Source organism: Bos indicus, chromosome 25, assembly GCF_029378745.1.
Source record: "Bos indicus isolate NIAB-ARS_2022 breed Sahiwal x Tharparkar chromosome 25, NIAB-ARS_B.indTharparkar_mat_pri_1.0, whole genome shotgun sequence".
Classification (NCBI taxonomy): Eukaryota; Metazoa; Chordata; class Mammalia; order Artiodactyla; family Bovidae; genus Bos; species Bos indicus.
The window spans coordinates 37,926,659-37,946,643 of record NC_091784.1 but is presented as its reverse complement, the minus strand read 5'-3'; the positions used below and the strand labels follow the sequence as shown (position 1 = coordinate 37,946,643).

The following is a 19,985-nucleotide window of genomic DNA, read 5'->3' as shown; positions in this document are numbered from 1 at the left end:
CAGTGCCCCTACCTCCCCCCAAGAACCGTGTTATGTGTCAGTCCTAGGATTTTCTGAGGTCCTCATATCACCAAGGCGCCTTCAACACTGGCTTTAATCAGCGTGGTTTGTACCCTTGCTAGCTCCCTACCGGCTGATTCATGGAAGTCGGACCACTAGGTGGGCCATTCGTCCTCATTCCTCATACCCACCCACCCCCAAGCGCAAGGGCCACCATCCTGCGATGAGTCTTGAGGGTTGGCTGGAGCCAGGGATGGGCCAGCGGGGGCGCCTTCCCAAATCCGGGTCGGCTGCGGTCACTATTGTGTACTGGCTAGAGTGGCCAGTCAGGGTCAGCAGGAGGGTGAGACCGGCAGCAGGACATGTAAAAGCCTAGGAAATGAGCCGGGGCCCTCATCCGGGGCCCTCATCCGGGGCCCTCATCCGGGGCCCTCATCCGGGGCCCTCATCCGGGGCCCTCATCCGGGGCCCGCCCTGTCCTCGCTGGCGGACTCCGCCTCCGGAAGTGCCAGAGAGAAGCGCAGCCTCCGAGCAGTCTAGAGCGCTCCTCCTCTGCGCGCGCCCCCCCCCCGCCAAACCCTGGGCCGGCTTCTAGAGCACGGGTGTCCGCGACGCGATAGCTGCCCGGCCCTTCCCTCCACCCTGGTGAGTCCCCGGAAGCCGTCCCGAGGTCGCGTTGGGTCGGAGCCTTGTTTAGCCTTCTGGGGCGGAGCAGGAGTCTCCTGGCTCCGGCTGACGGCGGTTCCCGTCTCCAGGAGCGCGCAGGGCCGGGGTGCGACAACCAGTTTCTCTTCAGTCAGGGTTCGCCCCGACGCCCGGCGGACGGAGGGCCCGGCCATCAGGACCCAGTGACCGTGGCCTGCTGTGAGATGGGTTTCCGGGGCCCGCTTCTCTCTTTTGGGACCTTTCCTTGACAGAGCAGAGAAGTGGGAGGACGGTACCGCCGGGCGAGGCCTTCTGAGGGCCCTTTCTGAGGGTGTGGAAGGGGGACGGGGCCCTGCCGCGTCCTTGGGTGTGAAGGACAACGAGTCCGACCTGTTTGAGTCGCAGCCCTTCCCTGTTCCTGTCAGGGTCATGGGAAGAGGCCTGCCCACCTAGTCTGAGTTATCGAAGGGTCTGACCCCCAAAGTGGAATTTAGTCGTCAGTCACGGCTTCCCTTGTGGCTCAGCTGGTAAAGAATCCGCCTGCAATGCGGGAGACCTGGGTTCAATCCCTGGGTTGGGAAGATCCCCTGGAGAAGGGAAAGGCTACCCACTCCAGTATTCTGGAGTGGAGAATCCCATGGACTGTAGTTCATGGGGTCAGAAAAAGTCGGACTCGACTGAGTGACTTTCACTCACTCATTCACTCAGGGTTACTCAGTAATTCAGAATGGGCTGACAGTGTTTACCAAATAATTCCTCAGGGTCTTGCTTTAAAAAATAACGAGTAATAATGTATTTCTCAAGAATTAATGTATTTCTCTCGGTACACACTTGATCCTTGAAAGAAGTTTGTAAATTTCAGGTATTTTGAATTTCAACAGATATCTCTGTACTATTAAATTGTCTTGTCTTTATTTTAAAAAATTTCACAAGTTCAGAATTAGTGGAGTTCAAATAAACCTGCAAACTTGGACCATATGACATGGTTCTTAACTGTCTGAAAGTGAATGATGTCCATTTTTCTTTCTGCTCTATATTTAGGTGGTTAATTGTTATTAAGTATTTTCACTGTGTCTGCAGTGTGTAAGATACTTGGTTAAGTCATGAGGGTGTCAAATAATGGGCTATTTTAACTTGTTACAATAATTTCTCATCTCACTCCGCAGTGATGGTCATTGTCCTCCAGAACAGGGATGGAGGAGGTATCAGCCCAGGAAGCAGCAGAATCTCCAGTGGTCCAGTTTCAGTCCTTGGAGACCCACTCTGAGGGTCTGTCCCCAGAGCCTCAGTTCGTGCAGGACACCGACATGGAACAGGGACTCACTGGGGGTAAGGCAGAGAGAACACTTCCATCCAGGAGAATGGGAATGTAGAGGGGCTCCTGGGCCTGGGATGAGAGAGACCAGGGGCTTCAATGAGAGGATGGCCCCTAGAGGGAGGTCTGGAAGGGAGGGACAGATGTGGCTCAATTCAGTCCTGATCGGGGCCCCTCTGTGGAGGTCAGCCTGTCCTTTAATAGGCAGAGTGGTCTTCACTCACTCTATTCAGGCTTTTTTCTTTCATGTAATTTTCACTTCATGCCAGTTACCACATAAGTTAGAAGAAATGCTGCTTTTGCCACCCCTCACAGTCCTTGCCTCGCTTTCACTTCCTCTTAGATTTAGGACCTGTCCCTACCCTCTGTTTCTTTAACTTAGTTTCTTCCCTCCTTGACCTTTTGGGCTTTACCAGCTGCCATTATGTTGCAACTGCAGTGTTTTTGACTGCTCTAATTTTGATCAAGAAAGCAACCATTTAATTCCTTGGTTGAGCCCAGGGCTTGGAGCAATGTATACATATCACATACAGACTGTAAAATAACATTTTTATGTGTTATAGAGATAGGTTGATCTGTCTTGTACTCCCTTTGTTTTGTATGAAGTTTGTCTGAGATTTACTTGTGGCCAACTGCAGTGCCTGAAATAACCTGTGTGTCATGAACACCGACCGAATGCCTTTTAAGTGCTGTGGGGCATTGTGCTAGTGTAGAAAGGATTATGAGGAAACATGACCATTCCTTATTCTTGGGGGCTTTACACACTGGTTGCAGAGACAGTGCTCATTCTCAAAAGTTTACAGAGCAGTGTCTGAGAGAGGGTCAGAAGTCTACTAAATAACCATGGCCTTGGATGAGTCACTGCGAACCTTTATGCTTGGCTTTGCCATCTGCAAAACAGGTAATGGTGCTCACTTTTTTGACATGACATTCATGTCATGACATGGGGGTATAGTGCAATATGAGATTTCATAATAAAATCCTGAATCATGGGTCTAAACACGTGGAAGGAGGGCATGCAGGTGTTGAGATGGTGCAGGACAAACTCAGTATCTGATAAACATTCATTGGTTTTGCTGTAATGTCGATGTGAAGAAGGGTCCCACTGACTCTCTTTTGTGAGGGCACCCTGGGAAGGGCTGCTCTCACTCTTGGCTCCTTTCTCCTCCCTCAGCTCCACCTGTTCCCCAGGTGTCTTCTCTTCCCCACGAGGGAAGCCCAGGAGACCAGGCAGCTGCGCTCCTGACAGCCAGGTACCAGGTGAGCTGAGGAACCCTCTGCTTTTCCTCAGGGACTATTGCTGCTGATTGAGCGTGGCCCTTTTCCTCATCCCATCCATGAGCCTTGCCTGGAGATCTTTTTTTAATAGCAGATCCCGGCTTGGGTGCCTGTCTTCCTCAGAGACCCGGACTTCACAGAAACACCTTTCCATCTCCCCAATACCACCAGTAAACACTGTTCCTTTATCCTTGGTGCTATCATGGGTGCTTATTAGATGTTAAAAGGTTGTGGAACCTATTCCCAAGATGCTCCTCTGTTCTCCCTCCTTTCCAACGTAAATGCACACTGCAGACCCTCTGTGTCATCTTTGTCCTCTGGCCGTGATGCTGTGGTGGCCGCCTTCACCAGAGCAGCCAGGCTGTGTTATTTCAGGAATTTGTGACATTCGAGGATGTGGCTGTGCACCTTACTCGAGAGGAATGGGGATGCCTGGACCCTGTTCAGAGGGCTCTCTACAGAGAAGTGATGTTAGAGAATTATGGGAACCTGGTCTCACTGGGTAAGGATTGCCTTTCCTATTATTCAGTTTACCTATTAGGGTTTCTTTACTTCCTTGTTTTTGAGTAGGTATGAGGTCTCTGAGTGGGGCTCAAATTCCAGGTCTTAGAACCTCTTGAGACCTCAGTCTTTAAGGTCATCTCCTCTGGGAGTGGGTTTCCTTTGGGGATGTCAAGAGGAGACATTCTACTCCTTATCCTCAGTTAACGTTTACTGCTTTTGTGGGACATCTGTTCCCTGTTACTAAAGGGAAACTTGCTGGTGCTTTGCGAGTTCTCAATTTCCGTATCTTTCCCTTTTTTATGAGAGGGACTCTAGGGCCTCCCAACCCACAACCAGACACTTTTCTTCCTGGTAATTCAGTGCCCCTGTATCTGAGAGTTTCCCATTTTTCTTGGAAGAAGAAATGCCTTTTTTTTTTTTTCAAGATAGGCTAAAATCTTCATTGAGTAATCCCTCACCTCTTAAGACCCCTTAATTCATCTGCAAGCAGGCAGAATTTCAGAGGCTTGATCTCAAGGCATGACTTACTGCCAGTACATTTCAGTGAGTCATCCAGACAGTAATCCCTGCTTCACCCGAGCAGTAGTGTCTCACACTTAGACCAAGTCTCTCCTTTGTCATTTGGATGGTGCAGTTGGCAGCTGAGATGAGGCAACTTGTAGTGCTCTAGAGAAGCATCAGGGGGAGCTGCCAGCACCCGCCTTGGTGTGAACATTGCTCCTTTTCCTCTTTCTTTTTTGGCCTGTCTCTGCTACTCTTTTCTTTGTTATGTAAGTACTTAATCACACTCTTTCTTTTCTTTCTCTTTTTTTTTCTTTTTTGCTTTGCCTGTGCTGGTGGCATCCAGGGTGGTGTTTTGTCTCCTTGATTAATTCTTGTCTGTGGGGAGGCAGCCTGCCCGCTGGGAAGGTTTGTAGTGTGTTTTCCATTCCTGGCTCTTTGATCTTTGTAGGCATACTTCTCCGCCTTCCCACCACCCGGATTCATAGTGTGAATTCCTGCCCGGCCCTGAGTCATACCCAGGCAAGTGCTTTCTCTGGAGAAACACTTGCCATCCTTTCAGCAGGAATCTCCAGGAGATGGCCCAGGTGTCGGCTTCCCATCGATAGTGCTCGTCCCCGCTCGGAAGCTCCTTTTCCACGATTGTGAGATCTTACACTTGATTGATGGAGTAGATGTTTCCCAGGAGGCTACCACTGTGTAAAATTGCAGCTCCTCAAATCACCTTTGATAAATTTCCAAGGGCCAAGGATGCCCTCCGTTGCAACCAGAATTTTGAACCTTGAATTTTGAGTTCATTCAGAAGCCATGGTTGGTGGTCATCGACTTGTGTTCTCAGAAACCACAGAGTTCGACTCCAGCTCTTCAGTTATGACCTTTCCATGTTATTCTAGACTGTGGAACACATGCTATGTGCCCCTCCTTTTCCATAGTGAACACAAACTGCCCCATCTGTTGCGTGAATCTCCTGAGACCCCTGGGCCTTCCTCATGTTTAACATTCTAGTCTTTTCCTTCCTTTAAATCCCTGTGACCCCCTCCAGGGTCCTGTCTTTGTCTCCTTTATTCTTTACAGTATTGTATAGATTGATGCATTTATATAATCCTCCTGGATCAAGTGTTCCTTAAAGGCTCTTTGATGGAGGGCAAATGGGAGGGCAAAAGAATTCAGGTTATTTCAGGCTATTAAATCCAATGTATATTTAACAACTTGTAAATTACAAAGTGATATGTAATTGTAAATTACTGTTAATTTTACCTAATAATTACATAATTTCCAACAGTTTACCTGTCTACTTTTTGAAGTAAAGCATCTTCTAAGTACTTCATTCAGCCTAATAACACAGCTTACTATTAGGCTGAATTTGATCCCATTTCCTCTGTCATCTCTGCACATGCACAGGACACGTTTGTACACTCGCACATGCTGGGCACAATTACATTCAAGAAACCCTACTACTCAACTTGCTCTTTGACCAAGTGCTCAGCCTCTCCTTGAGGCTGTCTTTTTTTTGACTGTCTATTTTTGACAGTCTTTGGGAAGTCATTTTCATATTTGGGGATTCAGCAAACTCCACCTGTAGTTAGCTTAATGTTTGGCATTGTAAAATAAGCACTTTATAACTCAGCCTCTGACTTAGCAGCTGTGGGTTCCAATTCATATCTTTTTCCCATGACAGTACCTCTGAGCTGTATTTGTCACGGATATCAGAGCCTTGGTCTTTTGGTTAAGTGCTTCCACTACATAGTGTAAATATACAGAGTAGGAACAGAGTAATAAAATACTAGGCAAAAATTTTCGTTACTTAATCTTAAAAAGAAGCATATACTATTGACAGTGAGTGAAATACTGGCTTGGGGGTCATGCCCAAAGGGAAATTATCTGTGACTTAGTGCTGGAGATTAAGATCAGGAAAAAGACATGGATTGTATTTCACATGGGGCAGTGTGGCAGATGCCCTCTTAGACGACAGCATTAGAAACCTGCTTAACAGAACTGCTGGGTGATGAGGGAGTTGGTAAATCAGGAATGTTTGGCACATAGCCCTTCCTTTTTGAAGTCAATGTCATGAGGAGAGAAATGATTTTGTGTAGAATGTTTCTCACTGCCACAGCTATTCACTGATACTAGGTACTTTATGTATCTCTCACTTAATCCTTACTGTAACTCTTTCAGCAGATGTTATTCTGTTTTTTACCTGAGGTGGTTGAGGCTAAGAGAAGTTAAGTGATCCACTCAGGGTGAAAGCTAGGTTAGGGGCTCAGATCTGACTCTGAAGCCCATGCTTTTTCACTGTTTTATACTTTAGGACAGTCAGTTCAACCACATGTGGTGTTTTGTATATTTTTATGGCTCAGTATTCTGATGATAATTTAAAATAGGCACAATAAATTGGACAGACAAGCGTGAGTTTATACAGTTTGGGAGCAGAAAGGGCATGGATTCAAGAAAAAGTAAAATTGTTAAAGGATACATTCCATCGTAAATAGATATCTATACAAGAATGTATTCCTAAGGAGAGATTTTGTGTGTTAACCATCAGGAAGAGAAGCATGAAGCTTTCAGATGGCTAAAATCTTAGCACAACACTGGTACAGGCAACAAACAATGAGGTGAATTTTAAATGTTGTTTTTAAAGATCAGGTGAAGTTAAAAATTAGAACACTATCAAGGTTGCAGTTTAAAAAATCAAAATGTTTTAATTAATTTTAGATAGGAAAAACTTAAAGCAAATGCATATTTTGAAAGCATAGATTTTTGACTTAAATCTAGGAAAAAAGCATTCAGGCCAGTAGTAAGAAAACCTGCTTTAGTGCTCTCTGTGACTCTTATAGATTGGAAAGAATATTAACTGTGAGATCCATTTGCCTGTGATTGAGGAGATTATTTATAAATGGATTATAATGGTTTTTTTCATCTATAAAACATGAAAAATAATGTCTGCTTTCTGAGTTATGCCAAGGATTAAATTAGTTTATATATGTAAGTACGGGGCTAGTGGTAGTTACTTAAATTTTTTTTTTTTTTGGAAAGGACAGTAAGAGAGAATGAGCTATGGATCAGATTTCTTAATACAAACAAATTTCAGGAGAGTGTTCAATTATTTCTTTATAATGCTATTTTCTCAAATTGAATATTGCTCAGACTGTGCCCAGTGGTTTGGGTTTTTATTATAAAGAGATTTTCATTTCTTTGACACTAAATGTTCTCTTACATCCCTTTTAATTAAGAGTCATGATTCTCAATCTGTTGGATCCTGACTCTCTATGTATTGTTCTAATTACAGGTTCTCTGTTCTTTTTACTGTTTTCACCTTTTGCTTCATTGTCACTATGTTGGTCTTCTGTTCTCTTTCTGTACATATTTAGAGGAAGGGATAGATATCATTCACAATCATTATTTATTTTACTAGCAGATTATTTAAAGGCCAGTTTCTGAAATAAAAGTGTCTGAGCCCTAGCTTCACTGGTTATCATGACCTTGGGTGAGTTACTTAACCTCTCTGAATCTTAGTTTTCCAAATCTTTGTTTGTAAAATTGGCACAGTAATAATTCCTATCTCATGAAGGTGTGGTGAGTATTGAGTAAGTGAAAGTTTATAAGATTCTTGGAATGACACTTTGCACCTACCAAAGCTTAGTGAATCTTAGCTTAATATTTTGATAATACAAGTGACTTTTAAATTTAAGCCTGTATATTGGATCCTGTTTTCTTTTCTAAATTGCAGTCTTGTATCTCTCACTGCTAGGCATTCTCTTTTATACCTTCCTGCATATTACCTTAAACACATGTCTAAAATCAAACTCCTAATCCCACACGAAGATGATCTTTTTTATTCTGTGTATGTGATTTAAGTGTACATATAGAGTAAAGAGGGGCTACCCTGGTGGTTCTAATGGTAAAGAATCTGCCTGCAATGCAGGAGACCTGGATTTGATCCCTGGGTCAGGAAGATCCTATGGAGAAGGAAATGGCAACCCACTCCAGTATTCTTGCCTGTAGAATTCCATGGACAGAGGAGCCCTGGTGGGCTACAGTCCATGGGGTCGCAAAGAGTCAAACACAACTAAGCGACTAAAGCTTTCACTTTTCACTTCAAAGAGTAACGAAAATTAATTTTGATTATCAAATACTTAGAAATATCTTTTTTTTTTTTAGAAATATCTTAATAAATATCTATTAAAAATTGCAAATTGTGTTACCAGAATTTTGAGTAGGGTAGTTGCTGCTTCATGCCCTTTTTTTTTCCTTAAACTTGAAAAAACTATTTGATTTGACATAGATGATCTTAACTAAATTAATAAATGTCCAGAAAGAGAATTGACTCTATTTATGCCCAAGAGAATTCAGAAACACAGTAAATGCCTTTCTTACATCTATTCTGGTCTCCCTGCTCATAGACTCTCACGTGGAATCTCATAGGACAGCTATTGGTTTATCATAGTTTTCTTGATTACCTGTTGACACTTAGGCACAAAATTAGCAGTCAATGAGTAGCTCTTAAGTAAATGAGTCGAAAGAAGTGCACGATACAATGTATATAGTCTCTGTCATCAAAGTTTATAAATCAAATAGGAATGATAATACCAAGAAACAGTTTTTAAACGTCTATAAAACTCCATTATGTAGAGATATGTCAGGATAGAAGGGGGCTTCCCAGGTAGCTCAGCTGGTAAAGAATCTGCCTGTAATGCAGGAGACCCCGGCTCGATTCCTGGGTTGGGAAGTTCCCTGGAGAAGGGATAGGCTACCCACTCCAGTGTTCTTGCCTGGAGAATCCCCATGGACAGAGGAGCCTGGTGGGCTATAGCACGTGGAGTCTCAAAGGGTCGGACACAACTGAACAACTAAGCACAGCACAGGATAGGAACAAATAATACGCTCTGTAGACATTCAGTACGTGAAGAGAAAGGCTTTTGGAGATGAGGGGCTTGAGTGAGACCTTGCATGTGTGCTACTAGAAGCTTTGTGGGCTGAGGACATGTAAAAACTGCCCCTTTGATACTGTAATAGTTCTCCCCTCAGAAGCAGACTGCCTCTTGCTTTTGCTTTAAAAGAGATTAGATCTTAGCAGTCCATTAGGCAAGCCAGAGAGACCATTTTATATGAAAATGAACTTTTATTGCACTTTCCTCACTACATAATATTACAGTAAGTTGTTTCTGTCTCTGCAATTAGAGTGTAAGGTCCTTGAGGGGATGGACTGTATCTGCCTGGGCTCTTATTTCCTACATACTTTGCATATAGTGGGCACCCCATAAACATTTGTTCAACAAGAGTATAGCTCCTAAGGGGTAAGGATGTGTCATATTATTACTTGTTTCCTCATATGCCCTAAAATGAATTATTTCCTGAAATTGGTCCTTGCAGTATTTATTCAGTCTTCACTGATTTTATTGCTACAGTTTAGCTCACCATACAACAGGTGCCTGAGAATTGACCTTCCTGTAGTCCAGCAGAGTCATATTTTGACACCCTCCATTTTGACCAGGTCTAATACTTATAGATTGGGTCTGATACAAAGATTGATCTATAAGCAATAGGTAAAGAGTAAGAGTGATAATTTCTGTGAAGATAGGTACACACTTACTTATGCACAAATTCCCTGGTCTGAGTATGTTTAAATGAATATTTTTAACTGAGTATGTTTAAATGCTCCTTAGCTTGCCCCTTAGCATACCTCTTTCTAGAGCACAAACATGAATTCTGTGTTGAAGGTCTTTGGCTTTCTCACTCTCCAGGCCTTCCTAATGTCTTCTAAGAATTTACTTTCTCTCTCCATTAACCACTAATTAAGAGAAAAATGTAGTATCTGGGGGTAAAATGCCACATCCCATTTCCTTCTCTGTGAGCAGGATTTCCAATTTTCAAGCCTGATGGGATCTCCCAGCTGGAACAAGATCTACAAGTCTTTGATCTGGAAACTAAGAATAGAGAAGTCTTAAGAGATGACTGCTCAGGTAAGTAAGGCAGAATCAATCAGATGAACTAGTTGGGAAGTAGAGTCTAGTTGTTAAGCCAAGCTGTAGCTGCTTTGGAAGTCAGTGAAGAGCTCTGTCTGTATCCCTGAATAAAGAGCTCTTTCCTCCCCCCCCCCCCCCTTTTTTTTGATGAACTCTTTCCAGTTATTTTGTCCCTTATCCATAAGATGTAGTAGGTCCCTATTCAAGTTACTTATCTATAATTCTGTTGAACTAGTTCCCTGTTATCTCTGTTGAAACACCTTAATTGGTTATCTCCTTACTCTGCTGAACCTGCCCTCTGTTTCTGTCACACCCTGAACCACTTGGATCCTGCCTCACTGCTCCTATTCATGCCCGTACATCTGCTGTTGAGATTTTGTGCCTGTGTTTCAAAGTAAATAAACTTCTCTTACCCTGGTAGACTGTAGATTATTTAGTTTTCTCCTCTAAGTTTTCTTTTTCTAAGCACAGGGTACAGATTATATTTGCATTTTCTATTTATATATTGAATCAGATGGAGATACCAGAGACGAGAACAAGCTGTTGATTCCTAAGCAGAAAATTCCAGAAGAAGTACATTCATACAAAGTGAGAGTAGGAAGATTCAAAAAGGATATTGCCCAAGTTCCTGAGACTAGAGAAGTGTATAAGCCTGAGGACAGATTAGAAAGGCTTCAGGAAATCCTAAGAAAATTTCTCTTCCTGGAGAGAGAGTTTAGGCAAATAACAATCAGTAAGAAAACCTTCACCAGTGAGAAGAACAATGAATGTAACGAACTTGAAAAAAGCTTCAGTCTGGACTCTACTCTTGATACAGATCAGAGAGTTCTTAGAATACAGAATGTTGATGACATTGATAAGTACGATGTGAGCCTCAACCAGAATTCAGTGGGTAAACAGGAACAAATAAATCTAACGCAGGATTTTCACAGTAATGATTATAAGGACAGTTTAATGGAACTCTCCCACCTTAGTAACTGTGAGAGCATTCCTACCACTGAGAAATCTTATAAATGTGATGCATGTGAGAAAATCTTCCATCAGAGCTCAGCCCTTTCTAGACATCAGAGAATTCATACTAGAGAGAAACCCTACAAATGTAAAGAATGTGAAAAATCTTTCAGTCAGAGTTCAAGTCTTAGTCGACATAAAAGAATACACACTAGAGAAAAACCCTATAAATGTGAAGCATCTGATAAATCCTGTGAGGCGTCTGACAAATCTTGTAATCAGAGCTCAGACATACTTCAGCATAAGAGGGTTCACACTAGAGCAAAATCTTATAAATGTAGCAGTTGTGAAAGGGTCTTCAGTCGTAGTGTACACCTCACTCAACATCAGAGAGTTCATAGAGAGATGCCTTGTAAGTGTACTGTGTGTGGCAGTGATTTCTGTCACACCTCACATCAAGCTGAACATCAGAAGGTCCATGATGAAGAGAAGTCCTATGAATACAATAACTGCGGGTTGACCTTTATTAAACATCAAGGAATTCGTCCCAGAGAAAAGCCCTATACGTGTAATGAATGTGGAAAAGACTTCAGGTTGAATTCTCATCTTATTCAGCATCAAAGAATTCACACAGAGAAACCGCATGAATCTAGTGAAAGTGGAAAAGCTTTTAGTCAAACCGCATGCCTTATTCAGCATCACAAAGTTCATAGGAAAGAGAAATCCTATGAGTGTAATGATTATGAGGATAATTTCAGCCATAGCTCAGATCTTGTCCTGCAACAGGAAGTCCTCACCAGAGAAAAAGCCTTTGATTGTGATGCGTGGGAAAAGAGCCTCAGTCAGAGAGCCCACCTTGTCCACCATCAAGGAATTCATACCAAAGAGAAACCTTATGAATGTAATGAACATGGGGAGACATTTAATCAAGTTCAGGCCTCATTCAACATATGATATGTCACACCAGGGAGCCATCACGTGTGTCCTGACTGTGGTAAAGCCTTCAGTCCCAGCTCAACCTTCATTCAGCATCGAGGAATTCATACCAGAGGGAAACCTGAATGTGACAAACATTGGAAAGTTGTCAGTGTTGCACTCTTGACACCTGCAAACCCATACCAATGAGAAAACCTACAAATACATTGAATGTGATAGATGCTTCACACTATTTTCCTACCTTAGTATCATTGGAGAATTGATACTGGAATAAAATTCCATTGCTGTAATGAATGTGAAAAAGCCTTCAGTCAAAGAAACTACCTTGTTGAGCATCAAATTCATTTCATGCCGAATACCTATGAATGTAATGTGTATGTGTGGGAGGATTCAGCCATATTTCCAGCCCTCATTCAGCAGTAAAGAATCCATACCCAAGGGAAGTCCTTTGGGTATAGGAAATGTGACAAGTCTTTCAGTAGGAGTTCAAGTCTTTTTTCATCATCAGAATGTCCACACCAGACTGGAGTCTGATACAATGCAAGTGGAAAAATTTAGCACCATATTTCAGGCTTCAGTTAATATCAAAATATTGAAGGGAAAATTATTATTTGTGTATAAAATAGTTAATGCATAGTCCCAGTCTTTTTCACTGCGGAAGAGTCTAGTCAGAGGAGTGACTTGGTGAATGCAGTGCTGTTTTCTCATGGCATTCTTTTATTTAATAGGTGTTATAAGTAGGTATGTATACTTTATTTATGGAACTCCAGCTTTTTTATTTTAATGTGGCCTATAAACATTTTTATTTTTCCTGAAATTGGTTTTTATTGTCCAATAAATGCTTCCCTGATACATTAATACACCAACGTTAAAACAATAACTTCTGGAAAGTTTCTCTCATTTAGCTTTTTCTACTGTTCTCAGCCAGAGTTCTCTCCAAAACAGACTCTTGGGCCTGCTCTTTGCTGAGGATCCTATTCCTTTCCAGCCACAGCATTTGGGTTCATGTTGGTTTCTCCATTCTCTTAAGCACCTTCAATGATGGTTTCCTAGTTTTAAGCTTTAAGCCAGTGGTATGCCATCCCTACTTACTTTTTGGGTGTCTTCTTTCCTAACCAAAATATCTTTAGAAGAAATGGATTTTCACACTCTTGTCTGTTCATGAGTATGAAGGATTCTGTTTCCCCTGAGTCTGGCAAGAAGCTAAACGTTTTCAAGTGACGCCCAAGTTCTTAGCTGTGTTAGCATTCACAGCCTTCTAAGAGAGATGAGAAAGACATTAGAAGCTGACAATACTGGTGGTAGCCTAGCTATATTTGGTGTCTATTCTGCATGTCTAAGTTCAGGATGATTTATGTCCATTAAAGGCCAGCAGAACACTCAAGTCTGCCTTTGATAGGGCAAAACATAAAGAACGTACGTTAAGAGATCAGAGATCTTCATAAAGGAATACTGCCTTCCATCTGATATTGCGGGTTTTGTGTAGTATCTCAAGATAGTATTTCAAGAATGGCAGAAAAGTCTGTAAACATTTAACTGTTACAGTTGCTTCATTGTTTGGAATTGTTTACATATCATATATATATATATATATTTTTTTGTGTGTGTGTATTTTACAAGCGTCTACAGGCCATATAAAAACTTTTTTTTTTTGATTGATGAAACTGATCACAGACGTTGGCTCCACAGATCAGGGTCACTGTCATAACACCTAGCAAGAGTTCATGATTCTGCAGATGATGTCAAAATATTTGATTGTATTTTCCCATCTTAAGCATCATAACATTTTGTGAATAAAGCAAGTGTTATTTAAAACTCTAGTAGTTGTCCCAGCGATTGAGTTCACCTGTTAAAATACTAGGGATCCTTACCAACTAATACAAAAATGCATTGCTTACTTTGTAAGCCTCTTCTGCCTAATAAGCTTTAGGGTAGTTCTACTGCCGTATTTTACCTTTTAGCCATCAGCAAGCATAGGATCTCATCTGGACAAGGTAGGGACCTAAATGAATTGATCTAAATGTAAAAGCATATGAAAAAAAATGCATGTTTTTTTTTTCTTTCCTATCTATGAACATGTATATCCTACTAATAGAGACCACCAGTAGTTACCTCTGGTGATTATGAAACAGCAGGTTGAGTAATCTCTAAATATCAGGAAATGTAAAAATCACATGTTATGCGTTTGGCTTAGGAATGTGCTTTTTGTACTTCCACTTGAATAAAGGTGTGTTTGATACTTTGAGAATCTGTTTCAAATAAAATCTGAAGTCCTCAGCCCAAAGTACTTGGGGATCTTAGAATCACCTTCCTGTCTGCAACTCAATTCTTTCCAGAAAGCTGACTCACAGCAGGAGTAGGTCACTCCTTCCTGCAGGTATAGTGCTTGGTCCTCCACAGAACTCTGGAATAAAGCCTAAATGTTTACAACTTTAAAGGGTTACTTGACTGGGATGCTGTTGGCATATGAAGTAAATGGGTTGAGTAGAGCTAGGTAGAATGTGTTTTTTCAATAAAACATTTCAAAAAATGAGAAACCAGATCAGCATAACATTGTAAATCAACTATACTTCAATCAAAAAATTCTTTTAAAATGAGAAATCAAAATAATCCTTGAGGACAAGTAACTTGTCCATTTAAGCTTGCTGATATTTAATTGATCCAATATAATATGTGTTCTTAGTCTTTTTAGTCTTGAAGACGGGGAAGGAAGAGAAGAAATCTAATAGTTGGGACACCTAAGTTTGTCTCTTCACCTGCTTGTGTACACATCTATGTATATATGCACATATTTGAACAATCCTCATAGCTCTTTAAGGGAACAAACTGTAACAGAGACACTGAGGTGTAGAGAGGTTGAAGAACCTATAGGATCACACAGCAAGTTAATGGCTCAAAGTCAGGGATATTTGACTCTAAAGCTTTCCGTCATCTTGATGTTGGTGTCTAACGTATCTCAGAACTCAGAGAAGAGACATTTTCTTTGATAGCTCTTCATTCCCTATTACATACTTGATTCACCATCAGTTTTCAGCTGATCCTAAATGCTCCCAGAGCTCCAGGAAGCTGGGAGAAAATACCCCAGTATCTTCTGAAAGCTAGGTAGAACCATCCCCCTCCCACAGACGGTTTTGACAATGTTAGGCCACGGGTTAGATCTCCCAAATTCCCATCTCCTGCTAAGAGATCCCCACTGCCATCAGTAGGTTTATATTTACACTTCTTTGTGCCCCAAATGCACTTTTTTCTGCTAACTAGAACTTACTGATGGGTACATATCCTTATCAAAGTTTGTTTACCGCCTCTGGTTATATTCAGCGGTGGAGCAAAGTGGGTGGGCAATGGGAACATCAAGTTTGAGTCCTAGGTTTTCAGCTTGAGCAAGAGTAGATAGAGGGAGACTAGAAAGATGGAGAGCATGGAGTGTTTTAAGGCAAAAGTATGTCAGAAGTCCCGCAGAAGAATGAATGTGGCATTTTCAAGGCAGTAATGAGGTCTTCGGAGAATGCCTCATCCTAGGACATACCACATGGGTAACTGAGAATTTAAGAAGTTCAAAGGAAGCCCCTAGCGGGTTATCTCAGAAACTGGAATTTCTCACATTCAAAAGTTTAACCTGGTATGTCCTTTCATTCATTCAGTCATATAGTTGCCAGACAGTATGTTTAGTGCCAGCCAATGGATACAGTTAACCTAATCAAATGAATTAATCCATTGAGTAAAAAAGACTAGTCAAAGCAATGAGTTTGGAATTAGGCCTACCTATGTTTGAACTTTATTAGCTATGACTTTGGACATTTTCCCTAGCCTTCCTAGTTTTGGCTATACAATGTGGTGAATAATAGCATGAATATTAAATGAGATAATGTAAAAGCTACTGGTCATATAGTAAGTGCCCAAAAGTTATTAGTGTAAATAATAATATCAAAACCACCATATTAGAGTAGAGATACTTAGCATAAAATCTAAAAATGAGGGAATGAATGAGCAAGTATTTACCAGTGCAGGACTAGCATTGTCCAGGGAGGGACACCCTGAGTTTCATTTCAGTTCAGCTCAGTCGCTGAGTCTTGGACTGTAGCACGCCAGGCTTTCCTGTCCATCACCAACTCCTGGAGCTTACTCAAACTCATGTCCGTTCAATCGGTGATGCCATCCAACCATCTCATCCTCTATTGTCCCCTTCTCCCACCTTCAATCTTTTCCAGCATCAGGGTCTTTTCTAGTGTCACTTCTTCTCATCAGGTGGCCAAAGTATTGGAGTTTCAGCTTCAGCATCAGTCCTTCCAATGACTATTCAGGACTGATTTCCTTTAGGATGGACTGTTGGATCTCCTTGCTGTCCAAGGGACTTTCAAGAGTCTTCTCCAACACCACAGTTCAAAAGCATCAATTCTTCGGCGCTCAGCTTCAGAGAACTTAAATATAACTAGAGGAATCATTAGGCACTGTGGGGGGTGTGTGGTAGGACATGCCTTCTAACGGGCAATTCCTGCTGGAGTCTGCAAACTGATGTGTTTAACATCTGTATCATATGGCATTATGTCTTACACTCCTTTCAAGATTTGAGTGCATGAAGGAGCCAGTGTTAAATCTGTCGATTAAAAAGATGTACAACATGAGCATTGCGAGTTAAGTTTTATTTGGGGCAAAATGCTGATTGTAGCCTGGGAGACAGCACCTCAGATAGCTCTGAGAGACTGCTCCAAAGCAGCAGTGGGGGTAAGTCAACATACAAGATTTCAGTGAAGGGTGTATGTGTATGTGTTAGTTGCTCAGTCGTGTCCAACTCTTTGTGACTCCACAGATTGGGGTCCGCCAGGCTCCTCTGTCCATGGCGTTTTCCAGGCAAGAAGACTGGAGTGAGTTGCCATTCCCTTCTCCAGGGGGGTTTCAATGCAATGGTGAAGGGGGAGTTCAATGCAAAGCAGCACTCTTTTTTTTTTTTTTTGGCTTAGATTCTGTGTTGTTTGCTAAGTTGCTTCAGTCGTGTCTGATTCTGTGTGACCCCATGGACTGCAGCCTACCAGGCTTCTCTGTCCATGGGATTCTCCAGGCAAGAACACTGGAGTGGGTTGCCATTTCCTTCTCCAATGCATGCAAGTGAAAAGTGAAAGTGAAGTTGCTCAGTCGTGTCTGACTCTTAGCGACCCCATGGACTGCAGCCTACCAGGCTCCTCTGTCCATGGGATTTTCCAGGCAACAGTACTGGAGGGGGATGCCATTGCCTGTGTTGTTTATTACTGTCCAAATACATGAAGTTCTGATGAAATAAAATCATATGGTACAGATAAAAACAGGCCATGAGAGCCCAGAGTTGTTTTAGGGCCAAATGGCAGACCACTTAACAGTTCACATTTTAGGAATTCAAAATGCTTAGAAATTGATAAGGTGGTTTCTGAAAAAGAAAGGGAAGGAAAAAAAGATGAAAAGGAGGGAGGGAGGGAGGAGACGGAAACCATTGAGGAAATGTTAGCTCTCGAGAAAGCCTGACTTAGAAGTGACAAACGCATAAAAAAAAATGCATAAACTTTGGAAGCACTCATTTTATAAAAGGGTTTCTGCTAGTCACGAGGAGCTGATATTATCATGAAAGGATTTAGTGCTTTTCTAGATATGAGGAGATGCAAGGATTGGGATCATGAAATCAGTTCTAAAAATATGTCTAAAGACCTGTTATACCAGTAGGGTGCCTCACTCTCCACCCTGAATTCCCTTCAGGGAACATCGAAGGTCAGCAACTGCAGCAGCACTGGCAGATGGTGAATGCCCTTGCTGTTCAGTCGCTGGCAAATGCTCTTGACAAGTGCCAATTTGTAGTTGAAAAATCCAAGAATGGTTTCAAATAGATGGTGCTCTGTACAAATCAAAGAGAAAATATTTATTTTAGAATTATTTTGCTGCCTCATCCCATTCACTTCACTTTAAGAAAATGGTTACTCTCTTATGTTTGTATGTCATCCATGCTATAAATTTTACAACTCGGGCATAATTACAAGTTTTTCTTTCTAGCAGTTTCTCATGTTACAATACTCCCCCCAGTCTTCCTTCATTTTTCTTTGCTGATTGTGGTTAGCCTCCAGGCTCTGGTTTGAACAGGCCAGGGTTTGAATCCTGCTTCTAGTTCACTCACTAACTGCCGCTTCTGGCACATGGTAAAAAATACCAACTTACGGGACTGTTGTGAGGGTTAATGGGATGTCAGTTTTCAGTGCTCCACAACTGGTAGCTGTCGTTTTTGACTTTACCAGGAGAATCCTTGATCATGAACAACTCATTGCCTTAACCCTTTTTCCTGCTTCAGCATATGAGATAATGCCTCTGCAAACCAGTACTCCAGGTGCAGTAGGCGTTTGGATCTTGACCCTGTATCTAAGGCTTTTCTTCCTCTTTCACCCGTTTGGTGTGTTCCTCCTCTTCGTGTGCGCCAGGCAAAACAGGGAGGCTGTGTTGAAGCCACAACGGGCTGCACGGAGGGAGTAGATAACCGGTCTAGGCCCGCAGGGTCATCGTGGCCTGTGATCTGAAAGAAACGGGGGTGTAGAGATGGGTGGAGCAGAGCGGAGGAGGGTGCACACCGGAATGATAAAGAAAAAACAACCAATTTAGGTCCTAAGTCCACCTAGGCAATGAGGGTCAAAAAGAGAAATCTCTTCCATCCTCCTTCAATCTCTCCTCGGGAAGGAGGACAAACGCCTAAGGAAGCCCCCACACGACGCCTCTGAGCCCAACCCCGCAGGGGATCCTCAGGGAACTCGCGATCGAGATTAGACCTCCGAGCTGCCTAGATGGCCCCGGAAGTGCGCGCCGAGGAACCCGCGTTTCCGGTCTCCCTGGAGGCCGTGGTGGCGGACGCTGCCGCTATCGGCCAGCGGAGGGCGTGAGTGTCCGGGCCGGGCCGGGCCGGCTGTCCGCGGGGCGGCGAAGAGAGTCGGGCCGGGGGGACCCCAGTGGGACCGGGGTGGGGCGTGCTGCCGGCCGGGCGCTCCCCGCGGCTGGGCCCAGCCTGCCTGCTGGGAGGACAGGGCTCCTCCGTCCGACCCCCGGCAGGGAGCCTTTTGGGAAGCGGCACCTACTGTTTCCCCTACATCTGTCCCCTCTCGCTCTCTGTCCTGAAGTGGCTGCCCCTCCCCTGTGTCGGATTCTGAAGACTTGTAGAGAAGACTTTGGCCTTGGAGCGGCACCGGGGTTTGGACCCAGTCCATGGAGAAACCGCCCGAGCAGATGTCCCTGGATTCCCCGTGTCCATCCCCCGAGCAGGAGCCTCGAAAGACCAAGGGTGAGGAGCTGACCTAGCTGCTTTCTGTTTCTAAAGTTTGTCCTTTCCATTGAGGCCTCAGATCAGATGGACATGCTTAACCGTGCACTTAGAAATACCCTGGTTCGAGACACTTACTTTTTTTTTTTTAACCTAAAGCTCTGTTACATGTAAATGAAGCCTATCACTAATATTTTCTCTCTTACTGTGGAGCAGACCTGCAGCAGCACTGTCCATGTCACTAAGTCTTTCGGATCTGTCATTCCAGCACCTGTTAACTTGCTTGGCCTTTGAGAGGCTAAGTAAACTGAATAAGTGAATGAACCCAGCCAAGTGTGTCCTATATCCCAAGTACCAGGAAAAGACTGGGCTTCTCTTGGCAAGCTGTCTTTCATCATTAGGAAAGATACATTTTCCACCCAGGATATAAACTTCAAGAGAGTGCCCTGCCTGTGGAGTACAGTAGACAGGCCAGCCACCCGCTGATGGAAAATGAGATTGAACTGTAGACATCAGCATTGAAATTTCAGTGTACTATCCCCCCATTATCTGGTGTGTGTGTGTGTGTAGTGCTCGCATGTGCACGCTGTCATGTCTGACTCTTTGTGACCTCATGGACTAGCCTGCCAGGCTC

At 43.0% G+C, this 19,985-nt stretch overlaps 2 protein-coding genes and 1 long non-coding RNA gene across 10 annotated transcripts in view; 2 read left to right on the top strand and 1 right to left on the bottom strand.

The window, feature by feature from the left end:
* The first annotated feature begins 488 nt into the window (after window positions 1–488).
* On the top strand, window positions 489–16,715 carry ZNF655 (zinc finger protein 655). Of its 6 annotated transcripts, none has more exons than XM_070779207.1 (6): window positions 489–645; window positions 1,812–1,974; window positions 3,135–3,220; window positions 3,614–3,740; window positions 10,099–10,203; window positions 10,721–16,715. In XM_070779207.1, exons 2-6 carry the CDS (start codon window positions 1,839–1,841, stop codon window positions 12,109–12,111), a joined length of 1,845 nt encoding a protein of 614 aa, XP_070635308.1. In that variant the 5' UTR covers window positions 489–645; window positions 1,812–1,838; the 3' UTR covers window positions 12,112–16,715. The 6 variants fall into 6 exon arrangements, with proteins under 6 accessions (XP_070635308.1, XP_070635313.1, XP_070635312.1 ...); XM_070779209.1 differs by having other exon boundaries at window positions 644–772; XM_070779208.1 differs by lacking the exon at window positions 489–645 and adding an exon at window positions 653–864.
* LOC139179605 (zinc finger protein 135-like) overlaps window positions 1,844–19,985 on the top strand; it is a 30,041-nt gene continuing 11,899 nt past the window's right edge. Inside the window, exons 1-2 of one of the 3 annotated variants that reach the window (XM_070779237.1) lie at window positions 1,844–1,974; window positions 19,212–19,372. In XM_070779237.1, the coding sequence (XP_070635338.1) occupies window positions 19,297–19,372 (76 nt within the window). In that variant the 5' untranslated portion in view covers window positions 1,844–1,974; window positions 19,212–19,296. Of the gene's footprint in view, window positions 1,975–10,107; window positions 10,204–18,852; window positions 18,974–19,211; window positions 19,373–19,985 lie in introns of those variants that run through there. The other 2 variants (XM_070779236.1, XM_070779235.1) reach the window with 2 other exon arrangements.
* LOC139179609 (uncharacterized) lies at window positions 13,701–18,850 on the bottom strand. The gene is made up of 2 exons (XR_011563934.1): window positions 18,268–18,850; window positions 13,701–17,950 (listed from the first exon to the last, which is right to left on the bottom strand). It is a non-coding gene; the product is annotated as an uncharacterized lncRNA (long non-coding RNA).